The sequence below is a fragment of the Ambystoma mexicanum genome, chromosome 12 (genome assembly GCF_040938575.1).
Source record: "Ambystoma mexicanum isolate Mex_15411 chromosome 12, UKY_AmexF1_1, whole genome shotgun sequence".
NCBI lineage: Eukaryota > Metazoa > Chordata > Amphibia > Caudata > Ambystomatidae > Ambystoma > Ambystoma mexicanum.
In genome coordinates, this window is record NC_090936.1 from 161,705,733 (window position 1) to 161,721,220 (window position 15,488).

The following is a 15,488-nucleotide window of genomic DNA, read 5'->3' on the forward strand; positions in this document are numbered from 1 at the left end:
GCCTATCTGCTGGAAACCAGAATATGACACACCTACAAAGCCATTTGAATTACAGATACCAAGGGGAATTCTGGAAGCAAGGTTCCCATTGAGGCAACCATACCCGCATATGAGACAGTATGATGGCTGTCCGAGTGATAGTCCAGAAGAAAACAGGACAAATTGATTATACAAAGAGAAATAATGACATCACACAATACAAAGCTGACGTATGGAGAAGAGATGCAGAGATCAGAGAATGCTGGCAATTCTATAAAGGCATCAAGAACGTATTGAGATCAATGACATCTTGGGATCAAGATGAAGAGACTTATGCTACAGAAATAATGAAGATATCAAGCTAGTTCACATGTGTAAATATGCAATGAAATGCAAGCAGATGAAGTATTCTTAAGGCTAGCTTTATAGTAAATAGAGTGCGGCATGCGCCAACATGTACATATATATATATATATATATATATATATTTGAGTCAGTAAAAGATGGATGTTCCCACTACGTACGATAGCAGTGCTGAGCAAAAGAAGGAAGGCCACTTTTTCCATTTTTGTCGCAGTCAGAAAACAGGGTGAATTACAGGCACGAAACTCTGAAAAGCAAGGTTGGATGAGCCAAGGCCATATCAACTGGGGTGAGCTGACATTGGATACAAATCGTGTGAAAGAAGGAAGATTCTGTTCAGAATGCATGGACGGAAACAAGAAGACGTCAGAGTTCTATTAGAAAAAGTATTTTAATACACTGAAAGCTCAATTTCGTGGTCTTTAGTCACGTGGGGAGAAGAAGTTGGACGAACATGATGGTCACACCTACGCACGAGGGCAGAGTGTGCCTTCACTCGCCTGAATTCCTCAGTAGCAAGGCAGATTGTGCCTTCACTCCCCTGAATTCCTCAGTAGCAAGGATCATTTCCAAGGATGAGTTCAAAGCCGTAATTGACAGCAGACCACTGAGGTGATGATGGGTGGTCATGCTAATTGGGGGGAAGCATGGTTAAGATTAGTTCTCCAGGTTGGGAGGGTACTGACAGAGGTTAGAAAGTAACCAATGGTAGAGGACTGCATGATCAAGGGTCCTATAGTTGTATAGCCAATAGACATCGTATATTTAGTGACGTTCATAATGACATATTTTAGGTAACGGCTTAGTTTCCCCACCTGATGTTAAGAAGCCTATCACTTTATTTCAATGCCCAAACGAGTATGGATCGTATACCTAAATGATCTGTTTAGACCCTATCACATTCACCCGTAGGTTTTAAGTTTTGCTACGTCGAATGACTTTAGTGATACGAGGGTTAACGTCATCAATGACAAATATTTACTATAAAAATTTGATTTTTTAATGAAATGATTTGAGATCGTAATGAGAAACGTCTGCTGATGTCTGTTTTACTCCCTGTTTTAGATAATTGATATTAAAAAACAGTTATCCTTTTGCCAACTACCTGAGTTGTTTTGATTATTGATCTTTCAATACAATTCTGCATCCCCACCTATCTCAAGGGTATTGCTATCTCATCTTAAAGGGCTGGGAGATCCAGTTCAAAAGGAATCAAAAAGTGGTCTAACCACATTACCGGCAAAGTCGGGCACATACGAATACAAGATAAGGGAGCAAATATAAGATTCAGAGTGTGTCCTTTAATATGTGTTGGACCCGACACAAAATGGCACAAAGAAATGTCCTGAATACATGAAAGGAGAGAGGCTGCAATCCGACCATCCGGAGAGTCAGGCCAGACATTGAAATCGCCTACCACACAGTGGTTGTTATAGGTTAGAGCCAGATCAGCAATACAAGATGAAGAGGACTTAACAAATGACAAGTCTTTTGAATGGCAGACGATAAACAATTAACAAAGGAAAATTATAAGATGGTGAAATAGTGACACGTGCCAGCAAGGCTTCCATGGTAACATCAAAGGTAAGTGGCAAGAGCAAGCAGACCAACGTTTCCTTATAAATAATGGCGCCCTCACACCCCTCAGGGGAGGATGAGTTACTGTCAACATGTACAATAGAAAAATCAGCAGGTTAAGCCTGAACCAGACCATGAGATGAGGTCAGAGATGACCACGTCTCTGTGATGCAGAGCACAACAGGGTCCTTATCCTGTATAATCGTAAATATATCCAGTTTGTCGGCTACCAGAGAGCAAGTATTTATCAAAGGAGAATGAACTGGATGCGAGCCGGGGGCTCATCGCGGCTGTATAATCGGTGACTCAACATAATGATTGCAACCTGTGGGGAAAATAGTATCAGGCGGAGCAAGAAAGAATACCTGCACGACTAAGAGAATGATCTACATGGTAGAGAGCCCAGGGCTTTGACTTGTCGCGGATGAGTGCATACAGGCTAAACTTTGGCACGACTCTGGCATGCGCTCGGTCACTGCGTTCCTGTTTACGGCTTGCAATATATCTACACATAGTATCGCCAGAGAGCCGCCGGGGCGCAGGGTCCACTAGCCAGCGAAGACAGACTCACTACTCGAACAGGGGAGTTGATCGAGCGCATGTGAGAAATTAAATGAAACCGGGAGATCTTGGGCACGAGACCACAGAGAACCCGCCTGAGGCCATGCAACCTCAATGCCGACAAACGGCTTACAAGGAACTGAAACACATTAAAATAAGTCAAAATAATAACACTAAGCATTGGAATATAATTGCAACAACGTGATAAAAGGGCGTCCAGTTAGCCGAGCCGCCTGTATTAACTGGAACTCGCAGAGAAATGCGTTTAAAGGAACATAAAAAACGAAATTAAGAACTTTAAAAGCGTTACTAATGAGTATAAAATGAATATAATTCTGCCAGTGAATTCCAATGCATATTCATTGAAACATCTAATCTGACTGATTATAAATCTGCATTCTTATCAGGCCTATGTTCTCAACCACATCCAGTAAATCCTTTGAAAATTATTCACAGAATGTCCTGTTGATGCTCCATAGTGAGTGGTGACATGGTGTCTGAGGGCTTGATTTTCCTCAGTCCCTGCGGCGCAAGGTTGTATTGCAGTGTGGTGCCAGTTTTGCCTAGCACTATAGGGGCTTTGGAAATTGGATTCTGCGCCCCTGCTTCATGCGCTACAAAACTGACACCACGGAAGCACCTGAAACTGCGGCTCTTGCTCGTCTGCACCATTATTCAATGGCTGCACTCAGAACCCTCATTTGATGGTATGAGGGTTTGCACTGCCTCTGGACTAGTAGCGTTCCCCATTCACTCAGTAACCCTTCTCCGCTTCGGCAAGCATGCCAACTCTGTGTACCTAGTACACCCTCCCCCGTGCTCTCCGCTCTAAGGAGCTGTGTTCAACTCCTCTCTGCACTGCACACAAGCCCATTCACGACGTTCGACTCCTCTGACCCCCTGCAGACCAACCCGCCTCTATGTGCACCATGCACCCCTCTATCTCCTCCACACACAAAAGCCCAGCACGGACTTATGACGCTGCCATGCATGGCGCCTTACGTGGCGCTGTGGGAAAGCTGCGTTTTGCCAGGACTTTTGCATTGATGTTTGCGAAGCTAATCCCAGCATAGTGCCAAATTCCATCTGAGTATTTCTACCCCGGTCGTCAAGTGACTGCAGTGCACGGACAGGAAGCAAGGTGGCGCAACACACAATGGCCTTAATGTTGCACTGCATCACCACAAAAGTCCATTATCTGACACATTTAATAGGGACAGAAGGTTAGCACTAATGCAAACATGCCAGCAAATACATCTCCATCACAGAGTAACCGGCCAATGGAAAAGCTGGCCCTCATTTTAAAATGTCCTAACTATCCACGTTTGGAATGCTCTCCTTGCTTCTGCAATATGATCCTTTCTTTCTAGTGAACCCTCTTTGTCCCCATCTTTAACAGCAAGCTCGTTATTATGCACTTTTACAAGCCACAAATTCCTCTACAGACTTCTCTTTGTTTAACTTTTTTTCCCTTAGCTCCCATTATGATCTTCTTTTAAAAATTTCTAAAATCTTTGGTGATCACTTGAGACATTTCTGTCATTTTTTGTTATTTGGAATTAATCTTGAGCAAGGTTTCAGACCTATAGCAATGCTTTCAAATAGATCGTTGTTCAGGTTGCGAGCTCATTTTCCCATCGATAAATCTTCTGAAAACATCCCACTTCATTACCAGTTTCAAAATCTCTGAAATATGTCTACGGTTAAGTCTGAGACTGAAGCATGTGGTTCATTAACAACAAGAAGAAATGAAGCTGGTGGAGCTTTCCACGAGCTTATGAAAGTTAAGCACATCACAATAGTAACCAGGGACGGCAACCTGCCCATAGGCCTGACATTATGAAGATGAAGGTCAGCTACAGGAATACAGCAAAGGAAGGGGACCAAGTGCTAGAAACATTACGCCGAGAGCTAACAATGTGACGTAATCAGGTTTTTATCCGTTTACAAGGATGAAGTGTATCCAAGATAACTCCAGTCTTTGAAAACAATGCAATGCAAATGTTGACTTTTGGATCTCAATATTTACCCTACGTCCTTCTTGACCCCGATCTTGGACTTGCCGTTGATGCATCTAGGCGTGAAGCCATTTTACATTGGATCTATGAGGAAAAGGAGCAGGCACTCTAAATGCCGTCATAACCCAACCGCGAGTCTGTCGGTGGCCTGTGGCACTGCCGTGAGCGAGGGAAGGGTGGATTTAGGCAGATAAAGACTGAGTTTCCAGAACACATTCATGAGATGGCAGGGGTCTGAATTATGCTATGGGGTGAAGGTCATGGAATGGATTCCTCAGGCAACCACTAGAACACTGATAGAACCGAGCAGATCTGAGAAGCTTCTGAATGTGAGTAGGCATGACCAAGTGGCACTCAAACCCATAAGACTTAATAGCAGTGTTTAGAGGCCGTTATTACCATCATTGGCCACAACCCAGATCAATTTTGTAACATAAAAATGGGATATATGTCAGAGAGACACAGGCGCTGAGAGCCTGATTCATGGAAGTGTTTTTTAATGGTGCAATCTCATAGGAAAACGTTCCGAGAATCAGGCCCTTAATCTTCGATGCGTTTACTTTGAGGAAGTTATCCACCATCTAACCACTCATTCTTAAAAGACAGCATTTGAGCACTCGATGCTTGTCGACCCTCAATAACCACAGGTATTGCTTGGTGTCCTTTGTGTACAGCTCCAGACGGATGGAATAGCCTCTAACTAGCTCTTACAGTGGCTCTATATATATGTTAAATAACAATGATATGATATGATAGGTTATGTATAACGCGCTTTATACCCAGAGGTTTCTAAGCGGGGACCCGGGGATCGAACCTGTGTTGCGCCGTGTCGTCTTGCTTCCAAGGTGAGCACCTTGCCGCTGAGCTGTCCTCCCGAGACTGGAGACAGTGGAGGCAAGATAAACCTGTGAGGCACACAGAATGAGGAAGAGGCCCTCCCATACAGCATTCCCACCTTCATGACCAACTGAGAACAGTAAGTCAGAAAGTAGGACGACACCCACGCCAGCATGAAGCCACCGCTCCCGAAGCAGTTCTCTGGGATGCTCCAACAGTATAGATTGCCTGGGAGAAAAATCGAGGCGTCCAAGATTGTCATCGGAATCATCTTTCTACCAGTGGCACTCAATTTGACCTGCCTCTGCTGCCTTATTTATTTATTGGTAATCCATAATGCACCCACTCTGGACAGGCTCGCTTTGTGGCACCCCAGGAAACAGGGGCACAGGTGAGCAGATCGCTCACAGTCCTTGGGCATTCCTATCTGGTAAGGGCAAGAGAAGGGAAAGGGAAACAAGCCCTACGGCGAGGCAGGACTTGTGAAGACCTGGAGCTCCCAGAAGAACAGGAAGGCCCAGAGGAGGTGGGAATGCCCTCTCCTTCAGGCCAAGCTGAACGTCAAGAAGTCTGAAAAGGCTGAGAGAGGTAGATGGCATCGTCACATGAGGCAAACAGTCACCTTGACGGTGAGGCAGGAAGGCCTGGTGCTGCAGGTGGACAGGGGCCCTCTGCATGAGAGCAGGTGCAAAGCGGTGAGGGTAACAGAGAGCAGCCCGGCAGCCACGCGTCTGGCGAGGGCCTGTGCTGCAGAATCTTCTGGTGCTAACCACACAGACCATGTGCATGGCTACTGCTGCTGCGGTCCAAGTTGGTCATATTCCAGTGAGGGCAAGTGGGTAAGCCTCTCGGTGGCATACAGGATCGTTGGGGTACCTGATGAGTCTGGCGGAGGAGAGCAGCATGTACTCGTAGATTATGAAAGCCTTTCCCAAGAGCCATGCCGTCAGACACTGCTTAACCTCATGTGTTTTTCCTCACTCCGCAAAGAAGTGAAGATTCATTCCACAAGTTGGCAGCCTCAGGTGCCAGAGATCAGCCTCTGTCCCATTCCTCTTGAAGGACAGGTCTGGCAAACGATGCGCTGTTTGAGACGGAGACCAGGGAGCATTCAGAGGGACCTGCCCCTGAGTCAAGTGTGGCCATCATCATGACATTTAATAAAGCATTTGAACAAAAATAATGCAGTCAATCCACTCATAAATTTAAAAAAAATATATACAATGGTGTAAAATCTAGTACACATCTTCATGCAAGCTTTTCTCTCAGAGCAACTGTAGGACGTGACCGTACCTGCCCTGCACAGTGGCAAAAGCAAATCCTTGCTATGCAGCCAAGCTCATCTTGGCTATAACATGCTGTGCTGTTATGGCTTTTGACATGAAGATTAGGGACAAGCGGAATTTAGGCAGGGGTAGCAGCCAGAAAACTGTTCACTATCAACCTCCCTTACTCTGCAGCGATCAAGCCCTCCCTTCCATACCCTGTGATATGGTATGATATGATATGGCATTTGTAACGCGCCTATACACAAGTGTTTCAAGGCGCGACGAGACAGGGGGCGGGGGGAACAAGGGGAGACAGACAACGATCCTACTAGGCCAGGTGTCATTCAGATTACGCAAGTGCAAGGGTAGAGGGCACTGGGAAAAAGTGCAAGGGGAAGGGAGAGGGGGAAAGTGCTGTACATGGTTAGTAGAATACAACATAAATAATAGGGCCAGCTGGTGGCAAGTGCAAGGAAAAGTGCAGGGCATGGTAGTAGAATACAAGATAAATAATAGGGCCAGCTGGTGGCAAGTGCAAGGAAAAGTGCAGGGCATGGTAGTAGAATACAAGATAAATAATATGGCCAGCTGGTGGCAAGTGCAAGGAAAAGTGCAGGGCATGGTAGTAGAATACAAGATAAATAATAGGGCCAGCTGGTGGCAAGTGCAAGGAAAAGTGCAGGACATGGTAGTAGAATACAAGATAAATAATAGGGCCAGCTCGTGGCAAGTGCAAGGAAAAGTGCAGGGCATGGTAGTAGAATACAAGATAAATAATAGGGCCAGCTGGTGGCAAGTGCAAGGAAAAGTGCAGGGCATGGTAGTAGAATACAAGATAAATAATAGGGCCAGCTGGTGGCAAGTGCAAGGAAAAGTGCAGGACATGGTAGTAGAATACAAGATAAATAATAGGGCCAGCTGGTGGCAAGTGCAAGGAAAAGTGCAGGACATGGTAGTAGAATACAAGATAAATAATAGGGCCAGCTGGTGGCAAGTGCAAGGTAAGTGCCGGGAGGAGGGGCTGTAGGATACAGAGGCAGTCCGGTAGTGCAGTGAGGCAGTGCAGGGAAGAGTGGCTGGGCCAAGGACAGAGATTGGCGAGTGGCCCAGTAGCGGATTCAGTGCAGGTTCAGTGTTTTTAGCAGGGGAGAGAGGGAGAGAACGCGGAGGCAAAGAGGAAGGCTTTGAGGTGCTTCCGGAACCAGAGATGGTTCTCCTCCTACTGAACTAAAGGTGTGTGAAGAGCTGCTGTGTACCCGGAAGCGGTAGGGCTCGCAGACGGGTGTTCAATGGATTTTGAAGCAAAAGCGTCTACTAGTCTCAGTAACTGATCATTGCAATAATCAGCCATTACATTCATGTAAGAGCTTCATATCCCGTTTTTATAAGGACAACTCGGCAATGTGTGCTGCTCTTGTGGGGTTTCCTTATTTGCAGGGAGCACGAGTGCCTAGTGCTGAGGAAACTAACCTTGACATGACTTGAAGTGAGTTGTGAGGGTAGATTGCTAAATAAAATGAAGGTTAAAAAAAACATATCTTTTAACTCTGTAATTTTGTAAATGGGTTTTCCTCAGAGTTGAATGAAATCACTGAGGCAAAATACCTCCTGTGCTTGAAGAAAGGTGCTGGACATTTCTGGATGGACATACCTCAAATCTATGGAATGCCATTTTCTTTTTTTACAGTATAGCTCCTTATTAAGCAGCAAGGCAACTAAAAGAGGTCTAAGGGACAGGAGATACCCATTGGGAGCCAACATTAAAGATTACGTGTTAGCCACCACTCATTTCACTGTTATAATCAGCCGGCAGGAGGTCGAAAAGTTTGCAAAGATGTATTTCTAATATATGATGAGAGTGGTCCTAAAGAATGACAATGCATTCAGATTGCAGGAAATATTAAGTTCAGCTGTTTCAGGAGAATGAGGAATTGCACAGAGCACAGGTTAAAGGATGGCCTGTGCTACTAAACCCATTAATACGCAATGATGGGCAAGGAATCTTGCAAGAGCTAATCCCTATGGGCTCAAACCACAAAATCAGGATTCATTTTAATTCTAACTACACATGTTTGAATAACCCTAGCATAAAACAACACAAGCACGTAAACACATAACATAACAACCGATGCTTCCGGCACAAGCTTTCCTTTGCCCGACATGCTTAGCTTAAACTCATGGACACAGCTGATTAAGAGGACCTGGTGTATGCTGATTGATTTGGAAGACATGGCTCTGACAACCAATAAGCGTTGGCAAAATGGTTGCTGCGGAAGAGCTACTGTCGCATGCAAGAAGGGAGAGATTTTGTCTTCAAACCTTTGCCTACTAGGGACAAGGAAAGTTGGAAACAACTAGTCGCCAGGGGCACCTTAGCCTCCAGCCACCATTTGAATCTGGAAAGATATTGTTGATCTCCGGCTCTTTCACAGGCCAGGTGGCTGGGGTATACATATGGCCTACAACCACTATGCACCGGGGAGCAGATGCGGAGGAAGCAGGCAGTGTACTCACCATAATTGATGGGCTGTTTATGTAACTCTGACATTTCACTTCTGCCAATCAATGGGAACTGGTAAAATGCCTGCCATGCTGACGCCAGTCACCAGCAACATATGAGAGATTATTTAATTAAACTGCTAGATACAAGAGAGAAGGCATGCTTGGCAGCCAGTCCAATGGACCTAGTTGGTACCAGACAGAAGGAGGAAAAGCTAATCAGAGTTTGTATTAACAGTCTGGTCATGTGACATTGAAGTTACACCTCAACCAACCAATAGAGCCCTACAATACAGATGCCATGCCAACATCATTATCACAGGCATTCCTGTGAGATTAAGTACTGAAATCAATGTATACCAAACATCAGGCAAGTTAGAAACACTCAGTTTCCTTGCCACCATATTGTTCTCAATCAGTCTTTCTTTTAGTCAGTAGAGTGAAAACACGAATCTCCCAAAAATAGGATCTATATCCTCTGCAGCTGAGAAAGCATCATCATGTTTATAGTTCGTACAACACACACTCTGATATTATTGCTAGTAACCACAATATCCCACACACAAAAAGCCTGATGCAGGGTGAGTTCACAGGTAATGAGCAAGAAAAAACTCAGCAAAACATCAATGCAATTGCAATATGAATTACAAGTAAATGAGGTCAGAAAACGTTATGTTGCCAACATTTAAACTAGACCATGGAAGGTTTAATAGATGAGCTAAACATCTAGAAAGGAAGAGGTATAAAAGAGTTGGGTGGGTGAGGGAACATTGACCAGAACATTTCCATCTTTATGGCTGCTTAAAACTACATGTGTCTGTGAGTTTCTCAAATCTTATGGAAGCCTGTTTTTAGTCCGGGTCCAAACACTGAGAAGTGCCGGTCATGATGAAGGGACATTGAGCCAGTTGGTTACTCTAAATATAAGAGACTCTGCAGGAGACTAATGGCGCATTAGGCCCTGTAGGTACATCAGTGCCTAGCTGTTGAGACTTTTATATCACAGGTTTAGAATTATGAAGTGGATCCTGGAGAAGAGCGAGAGTCAGTTAATACTTCGGACATTATTAGAGTTTGCCGTTTGAGGTAGCCCCCTCCCTCAAATTGTCCCATGCTTCCAACATGGCCTAATCTTCTTTCTAAATCATACTTTTCTTACATCTGTAGTTAGCTTCTTTTGTGTTTATGTGAACTTCTCACTTTCTTTATAGCTTTGCTAAAGTTGTTTCGAACAATGTGAACCAGTAACAGAACAGTGACTAACATATACCCAATTGGAGTTAGCGCCCATGTTTGCACTGACCATGGAATTTTGACATCACAAAACCAGACGCAGTAGCTACTTGCGCTTTTGCTGTAACTTCATTAACGTTAAAAAGTGCATTGGTTTTGTCTTCTTCGATAGGAGTGTCATCCTGATGGTGGATGCGAGTATGATAAATACAAGTTAACTCGTACATTGAGGCCGTGGTGTCAAGCTCTGTCTCCTTCCCAGCATCAGATGGCGGAACAAGATGGCATTCCTTTATTTGCATTTATGATGTTGGCTTTAAAAAAGAAGTCAGTCCCTTTTGCATACCTCCATGATAGCCTTTATGGGACATTGATGACACACAAAGTCCAATGGGTTAGTGAAAACCTTTAGTGTTGACCACTGGGGAGAACTTTGGAAGAAGGCACAGGGGCTCTTAAGGTGACACGGTCTCTCTGGACATCTCCCGAAAGGGGTGGGTCAGAAAAGGTCTGGGGCTTCCTTCCAAAGTCAGGCACTAGTGTGCATGAGCAAATCCTGACAGCGCGGCTGTGAAAATCGCCCACATTAAGCCTAACCCCTTGGCACACTGATGTGGTAAAATTAACCTTTTAGGAATGCATGTTCCAAGTCTGCTGTTCCCTGGACCCTGACTGCACATGAGTCAAAGACTAAACAAAAGAATTTGTGATTTGTTGTGAATGGAAATGAAGTCAAGTACAGGGAAAATGATGTGCAGTTGTCTTTGGCTATGTACAACATGGCATCGTTTGTATGTGCACTGGGCATTTCTCATTCATGACTAACTGTAACTGGTCAAAGGGCATCATCTTTGCAATCACTGAATCCAAATTCAGAATTGTGTTTTGAGTGAAAACTAGAAGTGTTGCTCTATTTGATGGATACAGTGCACCATATTAAGAAGGGACACTTTGGAAACTTCTTTGTTTAACCACCTCTAAACTTTCAGGGATCGATACTTCGATTGGATCTATTCATATACTGGAAAACCAACAAATAATTGACCGGCGCTATTGCAGCAGGAGTATGCAGTGTGGGTAAGTTCAATATTTGTGAAGAATTCTTCTGCTAAAATTATTAACAATAGTCCTTCAATTGACTTCATTTGGCGTTCTTATAAAATATATCCTAATCAATGCTGGCCAGTTTCTCCTTTTAGCATCAAATGCAAATATTAATTTGATTAAAACATTTCCTTAAGGAATTTGTATTTGTGGACTTACCCTTTTAGTTTCATCTAGATTTTTTGCCTGTATCTGTCTATTTCTGCAGGTGTACCTCCTTAAATGAAATGTGTAGTTTACAGTGAGCAGATAAGTTTTCTTATGTACCCCAGCACTTGGCTGCACTTGCAGGTTGTGATCTACACCAATAACTTGCATAGCTCAAACTATTAACTGCTGCATCAGAAGCATGCTTCTGGCTACCTTAGTAGATTTTGAAGGATCTCTAAAACCTATTTTAACTTACTTATTGTTTATTTTAATTATGTATGGTGTTTTTGCCAAAGTGCTTTACAAAAATTAATAAAGTGTACCCCAGCACTTAGCTGCACTTGCTGGTGGTGAGCTCCATCGATAACTTGCATAGCTCAAACTATTTACTGCTACACCAGAAGCATGCTTCTGGCTACCTTAATAGATTTTGAAGGATCTCTAAAACCTATTTTAACTTAAATATTGTTTATTTTAATTATGTGTATGGTGTTTTGCCAAAGGGCTTTACAAAAATGAATAAAGCAGTACAATGTAAAATAGGGCAATTGGGTCATAAGTGCACATTGCGACACAGTCCCATGTTTGAGGCTAGGCAATGGGACTAAGTGAAGTGGGCCCGGGGGTGGTAAAAGTGGGACTTCCGAGAATCCCTTGTCCATCTCTAAACTATGGTGTTCAGCAAATCTCCTCAACTCTGTCTTGTTTTCCACCCTGCAAAGCCCAGGTACCTAAACCAGACATGTGGCTGACTTGTTCTTAAAGGTCCTGCATGATAACACACTCTGCATTGGTCATTAGCTATCACCAGATGAAAGTGTACCTTTCAACCAACAACCTTACTTTATTGCCTTGGTTCAAGAAACTGCCTGTAAAATATCTGCCATCACCAAAGACCAGGTGACAGTGACAGCTGGGCCCACGTGAGAGTGATAGAATATAGGGATTTGCAGCTCTCAAGACAACCAAACATTCTAACAATTGTTTGATTTGCCAAATGCTTGCTTGGCTGCCTGCGAGCTTGGAGATGGAATGCTCAGACATTTATTAGCAGATTGCCAGCAACTGCGTGGATGAGGGTAGCAGGAGGAGCATTGGAGATGTGACAAACCGGGTGGGCCTTATGGGTCTTTCATCTGACGCTCCGTGCATGGCCACATAGATTGGTCAGGAGCAGCTGCAGAAGAGCATTATAATTTTGGGTACCAGTGCCCACACCCAGCTTACCGAGCTGCACAGTCGGTATGGTCTGCTGGCTGTGAGTGTGCACCTTCATTGCTTTCAAGACATTAAGCATTCCCTGCAGAGGGAAGATGTTTGTGGGTGGAGTTAGAGATGGATAGCAGTGTGATTGGGAGTGGTGAGGAGGACAAAGTAGAGGGAGAGAGAAAGAGCACATTGGGAGAAAAGGAGATGAGTAGGAGTGGAGATTGGATGAAAAAGAGGGTGAGGGGGGATGGGGAAGACCTGAAGAGAGGGAGAGAGAGAGAGAGAGAGAGAGAGAGAGAGAGAGGGAGGGGGAGAGGGAGAGAGAAAAAGAGAGAGAGAGAGAGAGAGAGAGGGGGGAGGGAGAGAGAGAGAGAGGAGGGAGGGGAGAGGGAGAGGGAGATGGTAAGAGCATAAATTAGATAGAAAGAAATAAAGAGAGAAATAGACCCCAACATAGATAGGCCAAAAGATGAATATGTAGGGAGACAGGTAGATAGATGGATCACTACATAGAATCAATATCTGGGAGCTTAATGAGTAGTAGAAGAGAAGCAGAAAGAGGGAACAAGGGTGGAACAAAGTCCTTGGTGCAGGAATAGCTGGAGAAGAGGATGGATTTTGAAAGAGAATAATGGGAAGTGGGTGTAAGGTGGCCGGGAACCCAGACCTAGCATTCACCCATGCTGCCTTTAACAGAAGGCAAAAGCAGAATCTGTGGAAACAAATCCATGTGTCCCCAGCAGGACCAGCACAGCTTCCAAAGAGCCTGGCTTCTCATGGGCATCTTACATGATATGTTTGGACCCTAGTTCACACTAAGCAATGCCCACTGTCACTTAAAAAGAAAACAAAAAAAGCAACACAAATAGCAGGAGACCACAAGTGTGTTGCATATAATAAACAAGAATATGAACATTCAGAACTCTGAAAGTGTCACATGTATGATGTAAATAGCTGATGCCTTCCTGTTTCATTTATAGCATTATATGACATGTTGCTTGTTTTTCCCATTTTAAAAAGTGAGAACAACTGTACAAGTCCTAGAAAACGTGAGACAATATAGGATGGGTGAGTTAACTATGCGTGGCATAGGAAAGCTTGAGAGCTCAGAGCTAAGCTAGACGCAGGATCTGCTGTCTCCACTTCTACCTCACGGTACCCCGAATTCTGGGGAACAGGATTTTTAGGTGAGAGGTCGGATACATAAGTCCCCAGGAGAAATTATTTTAAGGGGGGAAACTTGCATCTTTTACACAAGACATTATCCTCAAAATGGGAGGGTCAAGGAAGAGAACAAAGTGGTAAAGATTGCTTGATACTATAATGCTTAATATTGTTATTGTGTATATTTAAATAGTTCTTCTCTTTAGTTTGAAGCACTTGCCTCCCTATGTTAATGTTACATTTAAGTCACCAATTTTCTCATATATTGATATATATATATATATATATATATATATTCAGTGATCAGATTTAATGTGAAAAAGATATAGCAGCAAAACCTTTGAAATTCACTGAAAAATCTTTTAGTTTGAAAAGAATAAGATGAAGAATACATTGCAACACAACCTTTCAAATTCGGTGAAGAAACCTTAGTTAAAGACGCGTTAATGTGGAAATGTAATGCAACAAATCCCTTGAAAATCTTACAGACAGTTCTGGCAAAGCTACCTTAACTACTCGCCCCCTGTTGCACAGTGGATCAGCTACTACCTCTGCACTAACCAGTCTATGATGAGGCTCACCTCCCTAGTTCTGTGACACCCCACCTACTTCAGGGGTTTACGTATCCCAGACCCAGAGTGCTGTAAGTTATATCAGATCTTAGACCCCTGTGATGAATCCTGCAGAGTCTTCACAGAATCCAAGCCTAGAGTCTCCTGTCTAGTGGCCAGGGAAAGGCAGCCACTACCTGATCCTAACCCTGAGGGTGTTATTAGGAGGTAGGATCACATGGGAGGAGAAGGCTTTTAAAGGAATCAGGTGACTCCATCAGGAGAGACGCTGTATTCAACCTTTACTGAGGATGAGGTTTCCCCTAATGCCTGAATCTGTAAAGGCATGTTGTCACAGCAGGGCCTCCCCTTCCTGACTTACCCAAGGTATCAAGCAGGAGGACCCTTTTTGTAAATATGTAAATGATGTATATAACTCATAGGGAGTTAATACAACTATTTTTAGTAGCTATGATTCTACATTGCGTTTGAATTATAAACATAAGAGAAAACCATTACTTCCTTTACAATCCTCCCTTAAAAGTACATCCTATAAACAGAATAGATTAAATGATGTTAAAACAGATAAGAACATTATGGACTTCAAGTCCCATAATGCTCTTAGTACTGAGACAAGGAAGAGGGATCCAGATTTGCTAAAGCCTAGTGAGCGGTCTAGTTGTTCTAATGACCCACATCTGAGTGTAACCTGTAAACATTTAAAGGCCTGTCAGGTGCGGGTCAGTAAAAAGCAGAAGGAGGAAGCAGAGGTTGGAGCCGCCGCTTTACTGACAGTGGGAAGCTGTGCAGAGAACGTGGCAGAGGCCGAGGTTCCTGGAAGATGCAGAGGACATGCAGCGGGAAGCTGTATTGAGGCCAGCTGTCCCACGGGAGAGAAAGAAGCTCTTCAGGTTGCGCATCTCACCCCATTCTGAGGTTTTTACCGGAGTGAGTAAGGAGCACTGAAGCTCCAT

At 43.9% G+C, this 15,488-nt stretch overlaps 1 protein-coding gene across 1 annotated transcript in view; it reads left to right on the forward strand.

Annotated features, from left to right (window-relative positions):
- Nucleotides 1-15,488, forward strand: part of MYRFL (myelin regulatory factor like) — a 942,772-nt gene that overhangs the window by 887,864 nt on the left and 39,420 nt on the right. The window contains exon 25 of the mRNA XM_069629965.1: nucleotides 11,326-11,413. Within this exon, the coding sequence (XP_069486066.1) occupies nucleotides 11,326-11,413 (88 nt within the window). The remainder of the gene's footprint in view (nucleotides 1-11,325; nucleotides 11,414-15,488) is intronic.